This window comes from Calonectris borealis, chromosome 4, assembly GCF_964195595.1.
Source record: "Calonectris borealis chromosome 4, bCalBor7.hap1.2, whole genome shotgun sequence".
Taxonomy (NCBI): domain Eukaryota; kingdom Metazoa; phylum Chordata; class Aves; order Procellariiformes; family Procellariidae; genus Calonectris; species Calonectris borealis.
The window spans coordinates 55,831,208-55,855,787 of record NC_134315.1 but is presented as its reverse complement, the minus strand read 5'-3'; the positions used below and the strand labels follow the sequence as shown (position 1 = coordinate 55,855,787).

The following is a 24,580-nucleotide window of genomic DNA, read 5'->3' as shown; positions in this document are numbered from 1 at the left end:
ATAGTTGAGGTAGCTGCATTTCTAACTTCATTTCAGACAGAGTAAACAAGAAAGTTAACTCCTGTGAATGTCATAAGAATTCAATTTTGAGCATCTGGAAGAAATAAAAAGTGAATTTGTACCAGGAAAGTGAGCCCTCCAACACAGCAGTGAAGTGATTCTCAGCACCTTGTAGCTCCAGAAATGCTGGCTGTATCAGAATTAGAGAATTCAGCAGAAAACTTGCTGTCAAGCCGTTCCAGCAAGAGTACTCTATAACTACAAGATGGTATCAATAGAATATTAGCTCAACATCTTAGCAAAACTACCCCCCAACTGGATCTAACAGATTTTAAGTATTTATACTATAGCAGTCGTTCCTCTAGGCTGCACGGACTAGATCAAGACTGTACAATCATGTCTGCATTACATTAATTACTTTAGAGAATCTGCATCTTGGAGTATTTGTGGAAAGCTAGTCTTGTAATACCAGGGTAAGTCAACAACGAAGAGATCAGTTGTTTTGATACCAGAGCACTCAGGTCAAAGACTTACAGCTTCTTCCCAGCCTGAAGAATTTATGGCCTAGCCCTTACCTAGCAGAGTTTTCAGACTACTTTGTGCTGCAAAGCAGTTGATTGAATGGAGCATGTTTGAAGTAGATTCTTTGTTAGCTGAGTAACATCAAAGGGACTCGTAAACACAAGAGCTTGTACCCCATTCTTGGTGGTCAAGGTACTGTATTGAACTGTACCATCTTGACAATTGTAAAGGCTTCAATGGACGAAAAGTTTCCACCAAATGACAGTACATGAAATGTGTATGTACTCTACTGGCTGTCACATAAAAGATGGAGCTCGTCCCCTCTCCTCATGCTGTTACTTTTATTCAACGTTATCTATTAAGTCTTCTCTCCTAAATATTCACGTCAATTTGCAGAAACAGCATGAGGAGCTTCCACACTCTCTTATATGATAGTTAAGGGAAAATACTTTAAAAGATTGTTTCAGAACTAATTGCCAGATTGTGTTTTTGGCAAAAGTGTATACAATTTCTAAAAATTTCATTAGAAAGTAGATTTAAGTTGTTTTAGTTTGTTTTTTCTTTTAAAGTAGATAGGAAGAATCAAAAATAGATCATTTCCCAAATCCAGTCAGCACAAGTCTAACATTAATCATACAATCATTAAGGTTGGAAAAGACCTCTAAGATCGAGTCCAATCGTCAACCCACCACCACGCCCACTAAACCATGTCCCTAAACGCCACATCTATATGTCTTTTAAATACTTCCAGGGATGGTGACTCAACCACTTCCCTGGGCAGCCTGTTCCAAGGCCTGACCACTCTTTCAGTAAAGAAATTTTTCCTGATGTCCAATATAAACCTCCCTTGGTGCAACTTGAGGGCATTTCCTCTCATCCTATCGCTAGTTACTTGAGAGAAGAGACCAACAGCCACCTCACTACAACCTCCTTTCAGGTAGCTGTAGAGCACAATAAGGTCTCCTCTCAGCCTCCTCCAGACTAAACAGTCCCAGTTCCCTCAGCCGCTCCTCATAAGACTTGTGCTCCAGGCCCTTCACCAGCTTCGTTGCCCTCCTCTGGACACGCTCCAGCACCTCCATGTCCTTCTTGTAGTGAGGGGCCCAAAACTGAACACAGGATTCGAGGTGCAGCCTCACCAGTGCCGAGTCCAGGGGCACGATCACCTCCCTACTCCTGCTGGCCACACTACTTCTGATACAGGCCAGGATGCCGTTGGCCTTCTTGGCCACCTGGGCACACTGCCAGCTCATGTTCAGCCAGCTGTCAACCAGCACCCCCAGGTCCTTTCCCACCAGGCAGCTTTCCAGCCACTCTTCCCCAAGCCTGTAGCGTTGCCTGGGGTTGTTGTGGCCGAAGTGCAGGACCCGGCACTTGGCCTTCTTGAACCTCACACAGTTGGCCTCGGCCCATCGATCCAGCCTGTCCAGGTCCCTCTGCAGAGCCTTCCTGCCCTCGAGCAGATCAACACTCCCGCCCAACTTGGTGTCGTCTGCAAACTTACTGAGGGAGCACTCGATCCCCTCGTCCAGATCATTGATAAAGATATTGAACAAGACCGGCCCCAGTACTGAGCCCTGGGGAACACCGCTCGTGACCGGCCGCCAACTGGATTTAACTCCGTTCACCACAACTCTCTGGGCTCGGCCGTCCAGCCAGTTTTTTTACCCAGCAAACAGTGTACCTGTCTAGGCCGTGAGCCGCCAGCTTCTCTAGGAGAATGCTGTGGGAGACAGCGTCAAAGGCTTTACTGAAGTCCAGGCAGACCACATCCACAGCCTTTCCCTCATCCACGAGGCGGGTCACCCGGTCACAGAAGATCAGGTTGGTCAATTCAAGCAAGAAGGAGATCAGGTTGTCATATTCAAGCAAAGTTACAGCTCAACATGTGAAAAAATAGCTTTTTACAATATTTTTATTAAATAAGTTTTGTTCTCCAGGCTGATGTGCTATCTCATATTGAAAGAACTGGTGTAGGTGCTGACTAAGCTTTACACTTGTTTGAAAATACTGTACTAGCATGAACTCAGTATAAACAGGTTTCATGCTGTGATTTCAATTTATAGGCAGAAATGCATAGCATCATAGATTACCTATATTAAAAATGTGCAGTGTCAAATTTGGTTGTGTTGGTGAAATGACAAAGAGGCATTCAAGTGGCACGTATGCAGGTTTAAGGGTGATTTTTAACTGGTTGCATGCGTCTACCAGTATGGCTTGTACTAGTGCAAGCAAACTTGGATATAATTGAGAATGCTATGTCTGGTTTTGGATCACAAAAAAAAAAAAAATGTTATTTCTGTTAAAAGCAGCTGCAACTTTTATTTTATAGACCAAAAATGAAGCCCCCCCAACATACACACACATATAGAAAAGGCAAGACCGTTGTAACCATTCACGTGAATGATATGGTGGGCAAACCTCCAGGACAGTCATCTCCTCAATACATTACATCTCACTCAACACAGATAATTCCACTCAAGTACTACAGTCTGTTTTGTTAAAATCTACACACACACACACACACGCATACGCACGCACACACGCTCTATATGCATCATTTCAGGTCACTTGACTGCATAATTAAAAATAATAATAAAGGTAATGAAAACATCGCAATGATACTCTTACAGCAACAGAGGTCTGAGGCACTCAGGGCAGAGAAGACATTTTCTGGCAAATTTGCTATTTGGTAGTACACGAGTCCAGTTCTATGAAGCACTAACCCCTTTCCCCCACCTAAATTCTGCAGTGCCAAGGGGAGCCAAGGGTATGCAGCACCTCATATGCTTGGGTCTAATGTGGCAACAAATTCACCAGACACCTTGTAAAAGGTGTATTTTATGCCCATGATTGTATGATTTAATGTCTGCATTGGTTTAACTATTTCTTGTATTACAGTGGTGTAAGACTAAGTCTGCAATGGGGTCTGAAAAATTTTTCATTACAATTCAGAAGAAAAAATAAATTTCCTCAGCAGAGACACCAAAGATGATGGAAAGGAAGAGGGCATGGGAAAAGAAAGGGTAGAGAGAAGAGAGGCTTAATCAATCCACACTCCTTAACATGACAGTTTCCAGCTCATCATGACCCATTAACAGAAAAAAAAGGGGTATATATACTAACATTGCCCACTCTATACCCAGTCTGAGGAAAAAAGATCAGTTTTCATAGCTGCCACCCTAAGTCTTTCCAAAAGCATGAAACTCACTTAACTGAGAGGGAAAAAAATGACCTGTTTAAAAATTACCAAAAGAAAATGAATACAGCATTGAAGGTGTTTCATTTTCTCACACTCAGACTTGTTTTGAGATATATACTCATTTCACTGTAAGTCTTGCAAATCCAATCCCCCACAGCTACTGTGGATGTACCTTGGAAAAAATGCCCCACAGTTAACACATGCAGGGATCCCATGAATTGTGGGATCTTTTTGGTTCTTGTTTCATTCCTTTACCTAGGCAAGTCTGATACATCAGCTTCACCAAGCTTCTGGAGCAGGAGACTGCCTGCAAACACTGCTTCACCGAGAAGCAGCTTATTCTAAGGAGCTGCATGTAAGACAGAATTTATTAATTTTCCCTGTAGGAAGCCCATACTATCAAATCTTCAGCAAGAGAAACAAGTCCTGCCATTAACACAGTGTGTCACCTACAGTCACAATCACCACAGAGGCCATCGGCAGAGAGATGGGGACAGAATTAAAGTTAAGGGAAGCCTATTCTTGGCAACATGCATGCTTTTCTCCCTTCTGCCCCCTTCTCAACTGATAAACAAACAAGGCCCAGCCCATTAGAACAGTATCTGCAGAAGCAGGAGCAAGTCTTTGGAACTAGAAATGCTTAAAATCTCAGGTGCCACTCACATACCAAGAGAGACAGGGCACACTGAAGTGGTGAAAAAAACCTGGATCCCAAAATATCAAGTCCCAGTGGGAAAGGTTACCCACACTTTTCTAGCTAATATCATGGCAGCAACAGAAGCAATTGTGGGTCTAATTGGAAGAAAGGTGCTAAAGAGATAACTGAAGAAAAAAGAAAAATATAGCATGAGTGTTGTAGTTACGAGGAAAGCAGGAAATTCTTTAAATTCTCTGCTTTTCCAGACATTGGGTCAGGTTCTTCAAGATATTCCTCTTATCTACAATCACCGAGAACAAAGTAAATGATGAAATCTCTCTATTCTGTACTCTTAAAAAAATGCATAGTACAGAGACAAAAAGAAAATACATATGTATCGTTCAGATCCACCTGCTCACTCTAGACTATCACTGGGACATGAAATGGGGACGAATACTATCCAGCCGCCGGGTCAAGATCTCACAGCCTGTATCGGTGACCAGAAGTGTGTGTTCAAACTGGGCAGATCGCTTTCCATCTCTTGTTACCGCAGTCCAACCATCAGGCCATGTTTCATCTTGCCAACCACCTAAAAACATAAACGATGACTTTTTGACTGTTTTTAAGTACCAGGTATCAGTTCCCCAAAGAGAAATGAAAAATCTATCAACTATACAGAATAGAACCAGAATCCTATTCCATCACTACTTAATAGTAAACAAGAATAACCATTTTATTCTATTGGTAAATTGCTCACCTTCACAGATCATTGGTTCAATTGTAAATACATGACCTGGCTTCATGACTCCAACTGCCTTATTTTCTGCAATAAAATAAACACTCAAGTCAGAAAAAGTGATCCTATCTTGGTAAATGAATGAATCCTTGTCCTAGAAGAATATAGCAGGAATACTGTAAAGTCAGAAAAGCCCTTCAGAGATTGAAGGCATTCACTTGTCCATTTTTAATTCTACATTAAATTACTACTTAGTTCTTTCCTTCTCCCCCTCCTCCAACACTGCAATATTTACTCAAGGAGCTTAAAATTAATTGCTGTCTTTTCCTCCAACAACTAAAGTTCAATTCCAGTTCTATAAAAACACTGAACAAATGTAATACAGGAACTTCTGCAGACTTCTATGATGAAAAACATCATTAAAAAAAAAATCAATGAAAATAAGAAGCACTTAAGAGATTCAGAGAAGGCTTGAAAACTCTTAATTTGTTGCCACTGAACCATTAGGTCCAATAAACTGTCAAAATATGCTAGCGGTTAAGTAATCCCGTGATTCCATTTACGAAAGACACATTGCTGCCCTCATTACTCTGGGTAATGGGGTCATAGTAGTGTCAGGGTAATAATGCTGTATTTCTTTAGCTAACATAAAAAGGCAGAGAATTTCAAGGCATCCAGGACAGTAATACTGGAACTTTTTGATGTTACATACACCAAAAATATTTATGTGGAGGCACATGAACTGATGCACAGTGCGTCTCTAGGAGCATAGTTTGAGTGAGGAAAGGCTTCGGCCCTTTTCCTCTGCCCTGTTTCACCTTGAACGGCAGTGCAGCTTAGATCTGACTCAGCCTGGCATGTGAGAGCTGGAACAAACTCCAGTATTGCACAGAAACCGTTAGCTCCAAGCTACTTCGCTGCTGTAGACAATTTGCATCAATTCTTACATACAGATTCCCCATCCCTCAGCCTACTCTAATTGTGTAAATTTATTAAATTGTGTAAATCACCTAGATGCTTTAAAAATCTCAGACATCAAGTGGACACAACAGCAACCAGAACATCTTTCTTCTACTTAAAAGGTCTTGCTTCTATCTCCATCATCTGCTGGTATTTCTTGCTCTCAAAACTTACATTTAAGTTTCCGGTCTTCCACATCTGAACAAATTTTGTCCTTTATTCCCTGTAGTTTTCATGATTTTGTTAAATAATTTAAAGGCTTATAAAACGAGCTTTTTGCTTTTAAAAATCCTTCCATAGTAAGCCAGAAATAAGCAGCAGCTTTCATTTTTTTTCCTCCAAGAGGCTTTAAATCCCTCGGGTCTTTCCACTTTGCTTTTGTTGTGAATCTGTATTTAAAAATACCAGAAAAAACCCCAGCATCTTCCTTTTTGGGAACAGACATTCTCACTCAATTAAAAAAAAAAAAAAAAAAAGTTCAAACTTCCTAACAGCCAGGAAAGATAGAAATTCCCTTTTTCTCAGATTGCATTTTAGCTGGTACAAAATGCCCTCCAACTCCAAAGAATCCAGATTTTCTTCGTTTTACACAACAAAAAGAAAATACCAGGAATTGATACCCTTCTACCCTGTGATTAATAGATTTTCTCTGTTCTCTGAAAAAAAAAACAACAACTTAGGGAAATGATGACATGAAAAGTCAGGGATTGCTAGATTATAATCTATAACTATAAACTGTGTTAAAGCTTGTTAAAAGATGGGAAGATGGAGGCATCTGTCAGGTCTGAGGAAATAAATGTCCTGTCAGGGGAGCTTTGCAGCTGAAGGAGGTGTGAACTGTTTATCACTGCTGCATGATATTTATTCTATCCTTAGTTGTCCACTGGCACTTAAGCTTCTCTCCTTTGCCTCTGTGGATGCCGTTTCTTATTCCTGCTGGCAAAAATTGTCATGGGAACATCGCCATTCCCAAAAACTAAAGCTGAGAACCTGCTGGGGGAAGGGTCGCTCCTCCTCTGCCACACAGTACAAAGAAGTTTCCAGGAACACCGGATCACAACACTCAAATGAAGAAAAGTGAAACATAACAGGATCCAGATTCAGGCATACCACCTGTCTATACCATTCAAAAAGCCTTTTATTTACATCTGGAAATGGCAGTAATTTTTTGCTTAGACCTTCTAAAGATAGAAACGTTTGCCCATTCATGTCAGACAAGGATGTCTAAGGGATTAGCTGGGAATTCAGGCAAAAACATTGAGCACTTACCCAGTACAGGTAAGAGCTAACACTAGGCACAGATTGTCTCAGTGTATAATATATTCACCTTATTTAGGTTCATAAAGCGTGCTATGGTCCAGCGTTTAGAAAAAAATTATTCCACAAGTGCAAAAATGCTAACTTTTGGCTGTCAGGCAACATGTCAGGCTGTCAGGCAACACGAATAGAATGTAAGCAAGAAGTAAATTGGGTGCATTCATTGCAAACCATTTCTCGTCTACAGGACAACCCAACGGGAATGAATACTCACTGGCATAATGTGGCACATTAGGGGCCGTATGGAAAAGTTTATGGATTCCATGCCCACAGTAGCTCCGAACCACTGAAAATCCATTGGCTTGAGCGTGTTTCTGAATAATGTTTCCCAGTTCTCTGTACCGAACACCAGGTTTTACTGCAAAATTGAAGCGATACAGATGGACATTTATAGAGCTTTCTTTCAACAGAACTAACCATCAAACACCATTCAGGCTAATATCCCTGAGGCACTCACGGCTTGTATGGCCATCTGTTCTAGAATGCAACTTCCTACGATCACTTAATCCACCAAGTATGTAAGTGAGTGCAATAACATGAGAGACGGAGGAAACAGTCTCATATAAAAGAGAAAATGAGAAAGAAAGAAGAAAACTCTGTCTTCACAAGAATACTACTTTCTTCCTTTCGTGGATGTAAGTGCTCATATATTAAAAGGCTGTTGAAGTTTGAAATTAAAGACAACAAAAGACTTTCAAAGAGTAACTTCTCATACCCAGAGTTGCAGTGCTTCTTTCAATGAATGTATGAACTATATTTTAATATACACTTATCTCTCTACTACTATGTGAAAAGTGCAAATAAAGAGGAAAAATTATTATAAGTGAAGGCCCAAGAAGGGGAAAAAAAAGACAAAATGGGTATCTCTACTCTTAGGCAAGATTTTTAGTGGCAATGCTACAGCAAATAAGAATGTTTACATGCAGGACTAACTTTTTTGACAATCCTTTTAGGAAGCCTTAAAAGTTAAAAAGAGTTTGAAACAGATGAAAATGGTGTGAAAAATTCACTTCTTCACAGCTCAACTCTGCAGTATTTTCTTGATCACACAACGGATATGCAAGACATCGTTCATATGGATTTTTGTCTTTTCAGCTTGGCTAGCTATCTTCAAATTCTTAACCAAAGTAAGTCCATTATAATTTTTTTTTTTTTTACTTTTGATTAAATGCAAGATTAAAGCCTTCATATACAGCACCTTAAACTTCAGTCTTTAGAGGCCATGAAGTGAGTAAATTTTACTGGGGATTTTAAGAAGCTGCAGGGTATAAAAGATACAGACGATACCAATATTTCCAGTGACTTGGGAGATTTTTGTTTTGTTTTCTCTGTTTGTCTAAGAGAACTTAGTATATTCCTTTGTGAATGAAGTTGAACATGACATTCTCTAGCTACGTTTCTATCTCATTGTATGTCTCAATGAAGCTGTTCTGAGTTATATCTAAGCAACATAATTAAAGTTCTGTTGGTGCTGAAGCATATGGATCTGTCTTCTCTGGCACACTCCTACAGTTGAAAATCAAGAGCTCGTAATTAGCTTTATGAAATAACCATCAGGTTTGGCAGGGGTAAAGAGATACGTTTAAGTGTTCAAACAGTGTTTTACCTTATTGGTTCATTGTGCAACACCATACAAATTATAAAAGTAGGAAGCCATACTTTGTTTTCCAAAACACACTTTGTTCTTCACGTTCTCTAAACTACTCAGATCAAGGATGTCTTATTCATCCAGTAGTCCGAAAAGGCTGTTTCCATGTAAATATCATCATATGTGGATCAGCTCAGCATCAATTTTCCTTTGTCAACCCACATTTCAAATAAAAGTTGCAACCACCACCCACAGAACTGTGCTATTTGAAGAATCACTGTATGATACAATATACATCATCTGCTGGTGACACACATTAACGCTTCTGTGTTCTACAACAGAAGTCACTCCCGGGTAATAGCAAATATGAGCACTCATGTTTGAGAACCAAAACCATAATGCTTCAGGCCCCAGCCAAAGAGCTTACCTGCATCGATGGCTTGCATTAGGCACTCATAAGTTGTTTGGACAAGCCTCCTTGCACCCTCATCAACTTCTCCAACATAAAATGTCTCGTTCAGATCTCCATGGTAGCCATTACGATAGACAGTAATATCCACTGTAAAGAACACCAGACATGTTATAATATTAGCACTGTATTTCTCACTTCTTGTCTCTTGATTTGTGAAAGGACAAACACACACATGTAAAAATGTAGTATTGTAATTGTGACGTTTTAAGATTACTTTGGAAGAATTCCAGATGTAAACTCTTCTAGCAGAATCAATTCTCTCATGCTTATCCTGTAGATTCTATAGAATTAATTAATAAGATAGTGTTTCACTGGTCAATGGTTTGATTTAATAAAAAAAAAAAGGAAGAGGAAAAATGCAACCAATGCAACACAGACACAGCAAGCCTATGATTGGTTTTCTAGGTAAATATAAAAACAGGAAAGAGAAGCTCTTTGCTCCATGGTGATTTACCTGGTTAAAATATTTTCTTAGAATTAATTCCAGCACTAATAGGGGTAAATTAAATTTAAAAAGGTATGTAACCATGTTTTAACCCATATTTTAACTTCAGTAATTTCTACGCATGTTTAGAATAATAAGTCACACCTTTGCAAAAACTGTAATGCCAAAACCCATTGCTTCCAGCCAAAAAGGTAAAATTTCTTGAACATTAAAAACACAGTAACTTTCCAACAGTATTCCTGACTAAGAAAAACACACCAAATGACTTAAAACTTCTTCTTTTTTCTTTCAAATGAAAGAATTTAAACATTCAGTATCAGGCAAACAGCAAGAATGAGAAGGACATGCTTAAACAACTGAGGTTTAGAAGAACATATAGTAAGAGTTTAGAATTATGTTGCAGCAAAACTCTAACTTGTTTGCTTTGTGTATGAAGTTGGTTGTAAACTAAAAGTGATATAACTCATTCCTAAAAAATAGCAGCATATGTAGTTTTAATGAGGAAAAAAAAAATCTTTTTTAGTTTAACTAATTCCAAAAAAAAGATAGGCTTTTTTGGATTAAGAACTTCCATACAAGATGCCTGTTGCAAATAGTCCTTTTACCAAACATAGGAACAGGCCTACCGGTTTAGACATAGCTGTCATCTATTCTAGTATCCTGTCTCTCATAGCAGTTGAGTAAAAAATTAAAACCTGCCATCATATAGTCATTATATCTAGTAAACACATGCAAAATGTTCTAGATTTGCCTATCAAGTTGACTTCCTGTGGTCGAATGGGTACTTTTGTATTTAACAGACTTTGTCAGTAGCCTGGTAGGTCTAATAGCCACTAGAAAACTACTAGAATAGTTACTGAACTGCTATTCATGAAGAAATCCACACGCAGACCCCCTCACAGGTAAATAGCCATGAAGGAAACTGTTGTGATCAGTAATACTTTAGGAATATGGCATATGAGCCACCTAGAGAGATCAGTACAACCTTGATAGGAAAACGTGGGGAAAAAGAACATTGGTGTCAACAGTAAATCTGTACTGCTGGCAAACATTTAAGAATGAAATTAACACCACATGAAAACAATACTGCCTGTTGTGGATGCATGCATGTGCAGGGTTACACTATACTCACTGCATGATTGCGTAGGAGTACTGGAATATTTTGACCACTGTACATATCTAGTAACGTAACAGGACTGTATAAAAAACAGCATCCTGGCAATTTATCAAGATAAGTTTCTTGTGAACTGTATGTCAGAGCTCCTTAGCGCAGTGTCCAGACTACTTACTGCAAAGAGGCTATCTCTATAGGCTACGTGATTACAAGACTTTCTCTTGACGCTGCCAGATTTGGCCAGAACATCTCATTTTGCAGAGAGATCAGCTTCGTTTAAGAATCTCCTCCCAGGGAACAGTATGATAAGAAAATGTTATGATGCCCTGCTCAGAGCAGGGGTTTAGACTAGACATCACCTGCCAGTACCTTCTGGATGACATTTTCCTGTGATTCTAAAAACCTGTTTTGGACTCTGACACGGCCACCTTTTGCTTCCAGCAGGCTAAAAAGTTTTAAGTAAAGAGGAAGATGGGCCCTTCCTTCTCTTGTTCACTGGGCACATTCCCTCCAAAGTACTCTTCCTATCCACTCCTTTGTACCCTGTTTTGTTTCTTCTTTTAAAGAGGCTTTTGGGCCACTACATTACCAAAAGGAAGCCTACAAGACTTGGAAGCCTTTTGAGCCCACGGAGAATGCACGTTCAATCCACAAAATGTGGACCATTTTGTAAGAAGACCTACCCAGCTACAGAAGAGTAAACTAGTTCTTCCTCATCAAAACAAAGCAGAAGGCTCAAAGCTTGGGCAAGTGCAGTCAGGGCAGGGATGTGAACAAAGGTATGACTAAACCCTGTTATAAAAGGTGTTTTCTAGCACTGAGGTACAGCCTTGGCATGCAACTAGCAGAGAGGTAAGGCACAGTGTAGATGAAGCCAACCTAGTAAGCTTCACTGGGCTTCTCAGTTTGACTCCAGCAATGCCAGAAAAGCTGGCAACAATAGAGATGTGCAAAGGCATCATCTTTGAAATTAAAAAAAAGATAAAGGAGCTTTGGGCAAATGGTTACATGTACGCTACAGCTCAGAGCTATCAGCCAGTCCAAACCTGACCTAGAAAGGGGCAGCAATTGTGAAGCTTGTTCTGAAAAGGACGGTACCCGCAGCACTGAGCTGTAGACTTAGCAGCTATTATTGCATGTTAATATATATCAAATATCTGACAACCTAAAAGGATTCCAACCTGCTTCTAGAGGTAGGCCAAACCTTAGGATACGCTGGGTATTTATTTACGGATAAGAGAAAAGCAAACCAATGCAATAAACAAAGGTGCAAATGTTTGTACAAAACAAATGTCATTAATTTTTACTGCCAAACCAAGAAGAAATGAATAAGAGAACAAAACATGGTCAAGTAATTTATAAAAGTATCCCTCACCACCCAAGAAGGCATAAGTACCTTGAGTACCATGAACAAAAAGCAGCTGGTACTGTTAGGCTGAGAGATGCTCAAAGAAAGGTATGTTTTTTAATATGCACCTATACAATGCCTCACTATTAGAATCCTTTACAGTCATAATCATCATGTCCGTAGCAAAATCTTAAGGACCTAGAGCCATCTAATTAAGAATTCACACAGAACTAATCCAGTCGAATAATTCAATATACATTGTATTCACTATTTATACAGTCTGGAACAACTGGAACCTCGCCCACAAGTGGAATACTCAGGCACTACACTAATGCACGGACCAGCGTAGAAGAATTATAAAGCTCTTAAAGTGGACCAAACTTTTGAAATTATTTTATTAAATAAACTCATTAATTTAAAAATTTAAAGAAGCTATTCCAATCATGTTGCCTACTAGTGAAATCTCACCTTACTGCATGGTTTAACTGGATAGAAGGTAGAAACGTCAAAGGTTAATTTTCATAGCACTTACCATTAACAATATCTCCCTCCTGCAACGGCCTCCTGTCAGGAATTCCATGACAGATCACTTCATTCACTGACGTACAACACGACTTAGGGAAGTTATAATAATTCAGAGGGGAAGGATAGCAATTCCTTGCAATACAAGCCTAATTTAGAAAATACAATTTACACTTTACATTAGTAAGTTTTGTACAAAGAAAAAATGTATGCACAACAGCTTTACAATAAGAATGATAGGTTGAAAAGCAGTGACTCTTGAAAATAAGATTCTTCAAGCATGTTTTGGCATTACGGTATTTTGTTATGCTTTGCATTTCTTACCAGGAAGAAAGTAAAGCTACTTTAATTTTGTTTCTACTCATTTTTATGTTCAACTACCAATGCTGAAATATTCAGGTTTAAAACAATGTGTGACAATATTTATTCAGTTAAAAAAACAGCCATTTTCAATGACTGTTTTTAAGCACCTGGTCTAAGACTTTAAGCATTTTTGCAAAACACACAAGCTAGACAAAATAATGTTTAGCACCACTCTTTCACGCCTAGCTTTAAAACCTTAAGCTGCTTCCTTTGCACTCGCTCTAATAACCTTTTTTTGATTTTTGCAAAACTGACACATACATTTTATATAGACTTAAATATACACATTATGTGACATACTGAGCAATTCCAGAAAAATAATACTGTGTTAACCTTTTTTTATTTAAAAAAATAATACTGTTTTAAAACTGCAAAGTACCAATTAGGTATATCGGTCAATATCAACAATCTGCCATGCAAAAGTTTCCAAAAACTGCTGAGAAGGGATAACACCATTTTAACTACTATTTATTCATATCAGACATTAAGCATAAGCAAATAATTTAGTGTTTAATGCAGTTCAACAGAAACCTCCAGCATAATCAAACCAGAGCAAGTTCCTTACAATCTTGGCTCAACAGCTGCAAATGCAGATAAAAAGAACAGCAACCATAAAGCTCTCTAACAAACTAAACTATACCAAAATTGTTGCCTTCCCCACAGTTCACACAAGTATCCTCAATTATCAGTTTATAGAGAAGACAGAAAGAAAAACAAAAATTACACAATTCAAGTATCGATGAATAGTTAAGCCAGGAAAATATTTGAATATGTATTTCAAATACTTCGCTGGATTGTGGCTTTAGTTTGTCTGACTGCACCAAACATCTTGTTTCAATTCTCTCTCAGGCTCCTCAGTTCCGATTTCCAGAATCAGAATAAATAATTAAACTTTCTCCTCTGTACGTTTTAACCAACAACACAGAACACAAGAAGTCCATGGCCTACATGATGTTCTTTATATAATGGTATCTGTGGAGCAAAAAGGATTTACAAGAAAGAAAATTGTGTGATGTTAACCAAGAAAACAGGTGAAGAAACTTAGAGGGAATCTGAAGCTGGAAATCATAGAAGGAGCTGATACAGAGAGAGTTCCTAACTAATTTTGAATGTACCATTGCACTGTAACGTATTTCTAACATCTGTACTACCCACTAGCTTCAAATTGGGAAACAGTTCAAAATAAAGAAAAGGAATTAATGCAACAACAAAGAAAACGACACAACAATCATTCAAAAATAAAGAGGTAGAAGAAAGCACTTATAAACACCAGAAGAACAATAAAATAACCTTACTAAATGGACAGCATGATCAATTTCTTCAGTAGTTACACCTGCTTTCACCATCATGGCAGCAACATCCAATACTTCTCTAGCAAGCTGCAAATGAAACAGAAGTGCTGATTTAAAATAAGACCAGGACTACTCCCTAGATTAGCAACCCATTTTCTACAGCTACACCGAGATTGCTAGGAAAGCTGGGTAGACTTGGGCTCTAGAAAGACGTCGAGATGTCTACGGGTTATATTACTAAGCACCTCTGTGAGATTTGAAAATACCCCAATTAAGATTTGGACGACAATTTCCTGGAGTACCATAAAAAAATCAGACTACCTAAATACATTTTGAAGTTTGACTTTATGCACAAGGAAGTGATTACAATTGAACACCTCTTTTTCAAAAATTGTTAGGGACAGGTCTGTGTTTTGCTTTTGCTTTTTAGTTTTTACTTAGTACTAACACCAGGAGAGGAAAAAGTTCTGTTCTCATTTATGCACTATAAAATATATTCTTAACAGTAACAACATTTCAGCCACACACTATCTCACTAGTAACAACAAAGCCAGAAAACAGATAAAAGTAATCTTTCTGCTTGCAAAATAGTTTACTGTGAATTGGGAGTCACAGGGAGAGAAAAAGCAAGAAAATACCAAATTTCCCAAACTATTTTTCAGTGCTCAAAAGTGGTTTGAAAGTTTGTACTCTCGAATGTGCTGTCACAAACTGGTAAAATCACTATAGATTTTTAAAGAATAAAGACACTTCGTAACAAAAACCAAAACCCCCTTACCCTACACACTACTCGCATCCCTTCTATATCCTCAGATGAGAGTATTTTTATTTGAGAGGTTCCTTTTAAAGCCTGTTCTGATTCAGACATTCCTGAAAAGAAAAAAAGAGGAGGAGAAAAAAAAGAAAGAAAAAACCCATGTTACATAGAGGAGTAATTGCTACACGCCCAATCAAGGAACTTACTTAGCTTACCAGTGGCAATAAAAGTACGTACTTCCTCACCACAGACTAAAGTAACAAACCCACCGAGTCATAGCATTATCATCATTAGCCAGATTAATTTGAATTCACAAGTCTTCCACAATATCATAATGCCCACATGTGCTCAGGATGCCTGTCCACTTACTGCATAAAACCATCATGTCAAGTTAGTCAAACCTTAAAAACCAGATTTACAAGGAAATTATTTTATTAATAGAAAAGTTTTTTTTTCTTTTTTTCTTTTTTTCTTTTTTTTTTTTTTTAAAGTGGCTTTGGAGATACTAAATAGTGATAAATAATATTCTAAAAGAGCCATAAAGGATTATATAAGCTTGTGAATAACTCTAGTTATACTATTGCAATAATCAGCTGATGAAAACATGTAAATTCTTCCTACGAAATTCTGTGCAAGCTCAGTTTTATAGTTGAATGACCCCCCCTCAGAAGACAGTATTTTGTGTTGTTTAAATATTTACATTCTGTAAAGAATAACTAAAGAACAGCTGAAGATTTAAAAATAATTCTAATAGATTTTATAGCAGCTTTTTTGGGAAATGCAAAGCATCAATACCGATATAAAAAGGGAAAAATACCAAAACAAACCAATAAGGAAGTAATTTTGAATGTATTCCCTCTGTGTCCAAAAATAGCTGGAACTCATATATCCGTTTTCTTTTGGGGGTTGCTTACTGCAGTTTTGTTTGGTTTTGTTATTTTATAACACATTTCCAACAGATACACTGATGTCACTGAGAATGGCTTAGCAGAATTCACCTGTGGCAGCCAACTTATTGCTGTTTGTTATCAAGTTAACCACAGGACTAGGACTGGCATGTTTTTTTTCTTTTTTTCCCTGAACACCTTTGAAAGATAACACATTACAAACTTCGGACTTCCAAAAAATACTTGTAACCATTATTTCTGAAAAATCAGTAAGTTAATGTTGGGGAAGAAGAGGTAGAGTGAGAAGAACAGATAAAAGTAGTTGTTCCCTTCTCCAGTATCTCCTTCATGCTTTAAAGGCTTTTTCAATTAAAAGAAAAATAGAAAGCAAACATAACACTCCATAATGGTGATTTGTTTCAAGTTACCTAGCGGGTGATCGGCATAATCTGGTCTCTGAATATAACTTGGCACAGGTCTTGTTGGCGTCTAAATAAATCATAGTCAAAGCTGGTTAGGTTGCAAGAATACTTCTTCTAGTCACAAAAACAGACACTCATGCAGCAAAATTAAATACAATGAAATATGGCTAATTCCACTTAGAAAAAGTTTCATTTTCATTTCTCAAAGATTCTCCTGTTACTCTTTATTGCTTTCATATTACACAACCTCGAATAGCCAACTTCACAGCTTTGTAAAAATCAAACTTTTATGTGTCAAGTAAATGAAATTGGTTTTATAACATATTATCCCTGTTACATTGTAGTGTTTATTCTGCTACTTTCCAGACTGCAAATGCACTGGTGCCAAATACATCCTTCCTCTCTCTGGTTATTAGTGTCTATTAGCAAGATTGTTATTTCTAATCATCACCCTAGTCATTAGCACTTTTTATTATAGTTTCATTTGCATCAATCCTACAGCAGTCAGAAGACAAAAAAGCAAATGTTCAGCGATAACACTACTAAATTACTTGGCCAGTGACATATCCAAAACACCCTTTCTCCAATGACACTAACAAACACACATGGGCTCAGGCTCTGTTAATCTGTTCTCTGCTGAGCCTGTAGCAGATGGAAAAGACTATAGAGAGGATGCCACAGGGGCAGCATTTCTAGCACAGGCCAATTAGAAAAGACACATGTAAATAAAATGCCATTATGCCTGTAAAGCTTTGTCTTATTCCATGTACAAACTTGTAGCAATTTAAAAATACAGCTATACTGAGGTCGTCTTCTAAATCCACCTTTCACAGCTGAAGATGTTACTGACCTCAGTTATTCTTCACCATTCCAGTGCTGGCGATTACTACAACCTCTGCTCCTTCAGCAGAGCTGTTCACCAGCTTACTCACCAGGTTATTTCAAAACATTCATATAAAATAATATAAAACGATTTATTTAAATTCTAAATTAATTCACCTGAGTTTTTCTGAAACAGACTGCTCCATTATTGGTGAGAACAGTAAACAGTTAGGAGAAGACATCAGCTGAACTAGCAGCAGCTTTTTGCAGAATAAATGTCAAAATGTACAGCCAAAAGGTATGTGCTTAAGCCTGTTACTGATGCCTGTTACCTCACAGGCACTTCCTTAATTTTAAATATACGAGAAGATAGATCAAGTTAAATCAATATGAACCACAATAAGGACACAGTCATACACATCCTTGCCATCAGGTTCAGATTGTTTAAGAAGCTCTCCTCTCTCAGCTAAAATGTGGGAGGTAATCAGGGTCAGGACTGGTCCATTAGTTGCTACAGAACGTAGCAGCGCTGGAACACAGAGTGGCACCTATTGCTTACCAGTGGATAGTGTGGCCTGAGTTTACCAGTATATCGATAACCAGACCAGGGATTTGTGTTAACGTCACCTTCCAGGGTCCAAGAGGAAACTTCACGCTTAGCTTTTTCATCTTCTGAAAAGAGAAAAAAAAAAAGAAAAAGAAAAAAAAATTGCAGCAGCAAAATCAGTCCTACTAAGAATAAGCTGTGGGGTCCAGAAAGTGACTTGGAAATACCTAAGTCTAGATTTGACTCTTTCTGCTGTTTTAGATACTGATACATGAAAGTGTAAGTAGCAGTTACCATTTTGTATTGCCCTTAAGTTTTTCACATTCAAAATTCACATCCTGCTAACTCTATCTTTATTCAATAGCAAATTTCAGGAGAGCAGTACCGAATGCACAAATGAAGTGTAGTAATTATTGCTCTTCATTTGTAGTTCTAAAACATAGTTCTGTGTTTGTTTTCATTCTTGGGGAAAAGCATATTTCTATTATCCCTTCAATTAACACTCTTGCACTGTAGATGAATGTTCCTTTTCTGTGATTTCTCTTAGCATTCAGTGACAGAAGTGACCTGGGGTGGGAAGGACGGTATCAAACTGTTAGTTTCAACCTATGGAGCCTGCTACCCCTCCAGATCTGACGGAGCGAGTGCAGTGCTGCCACTTCTGCATTTCAGGACAGGCAGCGCGTGCACCTTACAAAACAGTCCCAATCCGCTGGAGGTTCCCAGCTCTCTCAAGCTTGTGAAATTCATGTCTGATGTGGTCCAGTGACTGACTTCATTCACAAATAACACAGTCCTAACAGGGCAGACTGAAGGTGTGTTTACGTAAAGGATTGAAGCAAGCAGATCGTGAGCATTACCAAAAGGAAAAATATTTACTAGGAAAGAGGAGACAAGGGTTAAGAAAGAGCACAGTAGCATTAATCTTTAACTCATAACCTGATAACTTAAGTTTGTTTTCTCTTTTATATCTCACAAGAATGAAGAGATGGCAAAAGGTCTGCCATAGCAGGACCGTGAATTCCTCAGAGTCTCTGTGGCTGACATCTGAGCCATCTGCTCACACGACATTCAGTTTAGATGAACCACTGAGAAATAATAATTTAAAAATCCAAAGTTTTAACGAAGCGATATTTTGGATTCCCTTGAGATTCTTCAGTAGTTTGTTGCATTGAGGTCTTGAGGACTATCAGAACCAAGCCAGCTCAGCTTGGGCTCAGCAGTTATCCAGGAAGCCAACAAGGTCATGGATTTAGTGGGATCATAAAAAAATTTGCTGTCAGATAAACAACTGCACTAGAGGATTACTATTAGGAGAACTATTACAGTTGGAGAACTACAAAGACAGTTTCATATCCATGCAGGTACAAAGTAATAGGATACAGAATGCAAGTGTGAACTATGAGACCCCTACACTGGGAAGGCAGGAAGAAGGAAAACATTTGTAATTGTCTGTGCTACTCCAGCCTGTTAACCATACAATATTTATCATGGAAAAAGGAGTTTTATTGGGTTTTAGGAAAGGAGGAGGTAAATTACTTGTGGATTTGAATTTCTGCCATGCCACTTACTTTTTAATCCCATCTCCCTTTTAAGCAGAGCTTGATGAAGATGGGCAGAGGTATGGGGGGCAGGAGGCAAGGGGGGCAGAACTGGGGTATGCTCTCTCTTCTTGTTTGCTTAGTTCTAAACTCATGGATTATTTTTACTACTCAGGTAAGGGAGAATCTACCAGTCTACTAGTATTTCTGTGCCAGAGCTACCAGCTGTAACTAAGGCATACAGATACTCTTATTACCTTCAAGCAAAATCCTAGCTATGATACATCCTCCTATCAATGGCTGCATCAGTGCACAAAAGCATTTTCCTTTTTTTTTCCAAAGGGGTACACCCCAGATGTACAGAACAGCTGCACTCTGACTGGCTCGTTTGCATTCCAGCAAGTGTCTAATCACAAAGACTTCACAAGAACCTTTCCCACTTTACTGCCTTTTACTACATTAGACATCAAAATGCTATGATGGAACAAGCCTGGCAATGCCTTATAATAATGGTTTATTATTCTCCTTACCCTTTATTTCAGCATCCCTTTTTCTCTGTTCATATACTTGGCAATGTAGCTCCAGGAATACTTCATACACACAGAAAAGGGAACATAAACAGAGATTTCTGTACCACTGCCTCTGAAATTTTAGATAGATCTTTACATTACCAAGAACTGGACAAAATTTCAGATATGCGGAATCCAGTGCCAGATATCTTGGAAAAATCCATACAATTCTTAGACACAGAATCACAGAAGAGTTGAGGTTAGAATGGACCTCTGGAGGTCATCTGGTCCAACCCCCTGCTCAAGCAGGGCCACCTAGAGCTGGCTGCACAGGACACAACAAAATCAAAACAATATTAAAATGGATTAAAAAAAAATGTACTTACTTGCTTTCTTGTGTAATAACTTGTGAGTGGCCCAGCTTCCCTTAAAGCATTCCTACAATTGCAAAAAAAAAAAAAAAATTTATGTTTTAAGTAGCATTTTCTTGGACAGTCATGCCATCCCACAAAATAGAGAAGCAATTGTTTTTTGAAAGAAAACTAGGAGACTGATTTTACTAACCCTTGTCGCAACATGCAGTAAATGCTACTGTAACTGCTAATCTTAACAATAGAAAAACACCACATTCAACAGCTTATGAGCCAGAATAGATAGAAAGCATAGCCAAACAGATGCGCCCATCACAGTGAAACACACTGATCTAATCCTATCTACTAAATATTGTCCCCTTATCATTTTAATGAGTAACTAAATGACATGGTTGTGCCGGGTTGGCTGAAACAGACTCTACCTCCATACCAGACCTTACAGCATTGCAGTGGGCAGGACGGTCCTCACTTGGCTCCTACAAGAAGCCATCTCCTCCTGCTAATTGCGTCCTTTCTGCCTCCTTCCCCAGCATAGGAAAGCAACAGAGGCCAATCAGCACAATCACGGGAGAAAAAATGTAATAGATTAAAGGCGGGGGGGGGGGGGGGGGGGTGAGGACTACTGAATGGAAATAGGAAATGAAAAAAAAAAAAAACAGAGAAAGTTGAAATGGAAATCAAGAAAAAAGTGACTGTGAAGGAGTTTGCCTTTTTCTCTTCTTCCCAAGCACAAATAGAGCAGTTCATGTGACGAACAATGAATCAGCAAAGGGCCAGATGGAAATGGCTGGCAGCTGGAGAAGAATAAAGACAGACTAAGATGAAGGAAAGACATGAAACAAGGAGAGATTTAAGTAGAAGAGCTGCAGAAGGCAGCATTAAAGGTGATCCTTTAAGGTGCTAATTAGGAAATTACTTGGTTTTGTGGCAGAAAGTCTAATTCAATGGCTATGTGCACTCAAAACAACCATTAGGAAACAGCTAATTCCAATCATTTACAATAACAGCTGAATTTCTGAAGAAAGAGGCAGGAAGCAAACTGTTTTCCTTTATAAGGAAAGACAATACTAATGCTGAATCATCATTGTAAAACTACCATCCAGAGCCAGCAACTGATTCAACCTAATGTATACAACGCTCAACCAGTCCAAGACAACAGATCTGTAAACTAAGCCCGGCGTATAACATTCTACCCCTGCTTCACAGTTACTATTGAGCAGTCTTAACCGTCTACTCCTGTAGAGCCATCTTCTCCCCATTTTCTCGTTGGTCCCCCCACCAGTATCAAACTGTATCCGCAAGACCAAAGTAAAGTGGTGCACAAGTATGCCTACGTTCAAAGAGACCCTGTTGTGTGCTATTTCCCTCATTACCAAACCTAGTTGTTTGTTGTCTTCTCCCCCAGCATATACTTGAAGTCGCCACATTCTCTGGACTGGCACTCAACGTACTGTGGTGCTACGTAATGGCCTGGGCAACAAGAGGCTTTGAAACCAACACTTTAGATTACCAGAGAGAGAGAGAGAGAGAGAACATCTTTTTGAACAAGCAGCTGAAGGTTTTACTGTCACACTTGTATAACCCACTGCATACACAGACCTTTGCGCTGCACTACTATCTGTTTCCTGTTGGAGAGCTGGCAGAAAAGGAGGTGGTTTTAACTATTTTAAGAAAAAATAAAAAAGCTAAAAACCCTATTTCAAGGACATTACAAGCATCAGCATGGTTTTAATCCCCTTTTAAACACCAGGTCTCTGTTCTGAAGCAGAAGAAGGAGGATTACACAACCAAGGACTTAGAGCAGTACCAAGTCTGCAAATCTAGAACCCACTTCTTGGGATATAAAGGAACATTTGGGGAATGAAGATGTACATCAGCTGTGGTAATTACTGGTTGTAGTTCATTCTCTCCTTCCCCATGACATTTTGGGGTATATTCTCCAATGCCATTTCTTTCTCCGACACCAACAGTCTTTCCTCTTTGCCAGTCCATAACCAGAAAACACCAGGCAAACACCGCACCACTGGCAGTATCATAACCTGACAGGCTCCGTTTTGGCTTTTTATTTCCTGAGCTGTGAACAATCTAAGAGGATCCTCCATAAGGCTGCCATATGTCTGAGTTTTTTCAAACATGTTTCCCAGATTTTACTTGCCCCCTATTTCCAGAGGAACAGCAGCTCCGTCAGAAGGACTGCAGCACAGCTCCAAACAAGCTGCTGTACACAGAGACCTCCCAGCCATGTGCACTGTATGCACATCCATCAACTGCGACAAGTACACACAGCAAGTCCGAAGCATTTTTGTAAGCACAGGCTATTACACATGCAGTGTACAATCAATGAGTATCTCTGTCTTGGTCTGACGCTTTTGGAAGGCGCTCAAAGGATATGCTGCACATCCACCTACAACCCATGTATTTTGTGTAGGATCAGTCACATGCTTCGTGTAAGCACCGGACTTACCGGGTACACACAAACTATTTATATTCAACAACTTACTGCACAAGCACTACATTGCACATGCCCGCAGAGCTCTGCCTTGGCAATTCCAGATAAAAATATGGCAGCTGTCATCTCACAGGTTGGAGAATCATAGCTCTGGCAACAAAGCACTACCACCAATATACCACTGCATATTGCAAACACCCTCACCTTCTATACAGCAGACTTCCTGACAAGCCATGGAAGAAAGCCACTCTTTCTCTCCATCTGGGCCACTTTCTGGAGAATTTTCTGGAGAAAATTCTGCTTTTCGCTGAGCCTTCTCTGCTGAGCCTTCTCCTCTCAGCCTTCTGCTGAGACATTTACTTCAATCTTCCTATTATCATTCCTGCCTCTAATGATTCTTCCACGTTCCTATGCCATATACAGATCAGGATAGAAAATTTTCAATGATTAAATAAACAAAATCCAGGAAAAAAATATCCAACGTGATTTTTAGTATTAAAATGAAGAAATTAAAGAATTTTTTTTCTGATACAGTTAAAAAAGGAACAGATGACCTCACATGGCTATATTTGAAAACATTAATTAGTTACGGGGGAAGTACACAGGAATAATATGAATTTGGCTTCAAGTTTCTTGGAAGACTTCCTGGATTTCATTTCAAACACTACATTATCCATTAGTATGTCTGATATTAATATCCCCACCCTTCTCACCCAAAGCATTTTTCTTTTTATTGCATGCATTTTTTTACACAGCAATCAAGACAGACTTGAGAACACTGAAGAGGACTGTACAAGAAGAGAGGTCAAATGTATGACAAAAAAAAGGCAGGGAGTGGAGGGGTAATCCTCAATTTGTTTAGGGCAATCTTGGGTACAACTATTCTATCAGCAAGAAGAACACACTTGTGATTTTTAGACAGAGGCCGTCAACATATTTAAATCTTTAACAACATTTCTGGTTTCAAGCCATTCTTAAGCCGATCCCACTTATTGTGGGATTGTGTTTAGAGACAAGCTCAACCCAGTGTTCACCAAAACCTGTGCATTTACCAAAAGGTAACCAAAGGCACAATCAGCATTACGATCTAGAAAGACTCCTCTTGGATCACCTCATGGAAGCCATGTTATTTCTGTAAATGATTTTTATCTTAAGGACTCAGCCCAACACTTATTTACTGGTTGAAATATTGACAGAATCATGCAGCATAGCAGAATTTGTTTTACAGTAGAGTGTATTTTCACTATGAACACAATAATCACTACCAAATACCTTAGGCTTTTTTTTTTAATCAGCCATTGAAAGAACAAAACAAAACCCTTTAAAACAGTTATTGAGTTACTTAGCATGGAATTTTTTTTCCTATGTTTATTGTCATCTTTACAGTAATAACAAGGAGCTTCTTATTCTTTTGCTTCATGTATCCATGCAACCTGATTAAGAGGTAGAAAAGCACAGCCAACTGCAAATTCCAGAGGAGAAAAGGGTGCTATATCAACCAAGATTAGGATATAACTACACTGCAAACCTCTGTACAGCACAGACATAACCAAACTAGCTTTAAATAAGCTACCCAAGTACAGGAAGCTATGCAGGCACCACAACACAGAACTCACGGCATACGCATCGGTTCTGTTTCTGAACTGCCTTTGCAAGGCAGCAGCTCATTTAAAGTTAGCTCTGCCAACTCTCTGTCAGTGATTTCCAGCCTTAAGACTGACACTTTTTTCCAGGTTCCCCTTCACCTTCAGGTACTG

At 38.8% G+C, this 24,580-nt stretch overlaps 1 protein-coding gene across 1 annotated transcript in view; it reads right to left on the bottom strand.

Moving 5' to 3' along the window:
• Positions 1-2,338: 2,338 nt before the first annotated feature.
• METAP1 (methionyl aminopeptidase 1) overlaps positions 2,339-24,580 on the bottom strand; it is a 28,601-nt gene continuing 6,359 nt past the window's right edge. Inside the window, exons 2-11 of the mRNA XM_075149601.1 lie at positions 20,390-20,441; positions 17,966-18,078; positions 16,591-16,651; positions 15,297-15,388; positions 14,522-14,605; positions 12,874-13,012; positions 9,390-9,521; positions 7,589-7,732; positions 5,119-5,184; positions 2,339-4,950 (exon numbers count right to left, since the gene is read on the bottom strand). Of these exons, the coding sequence (XP_075005702.1) occupies positions 4,790-4,950; positions 5,119-5,184; positions 7,589-7,732; positions 9,390-9,521; positions 12,874-13,012; positions 14,522-14,605; positions 15,297-15,388; positions 16,591-16,651; positions 17,966-18,078; positions 20,390-20,441 (1,044 nt within the window). The 3' untranslated portion in view covers positions 2,339-4,789. The remainder of the gene's footprint in view (positions 4,951-5,118; positions 5,185-7,588; positions 7,733-9,389; positions 9,522-12,873; positions 13,013-14,521; positions 14,606-15,296; positions 15,389-16,590; positions 16,652-17,965; positions 18,079-20,389; positions 20,442-24,580) is intronic.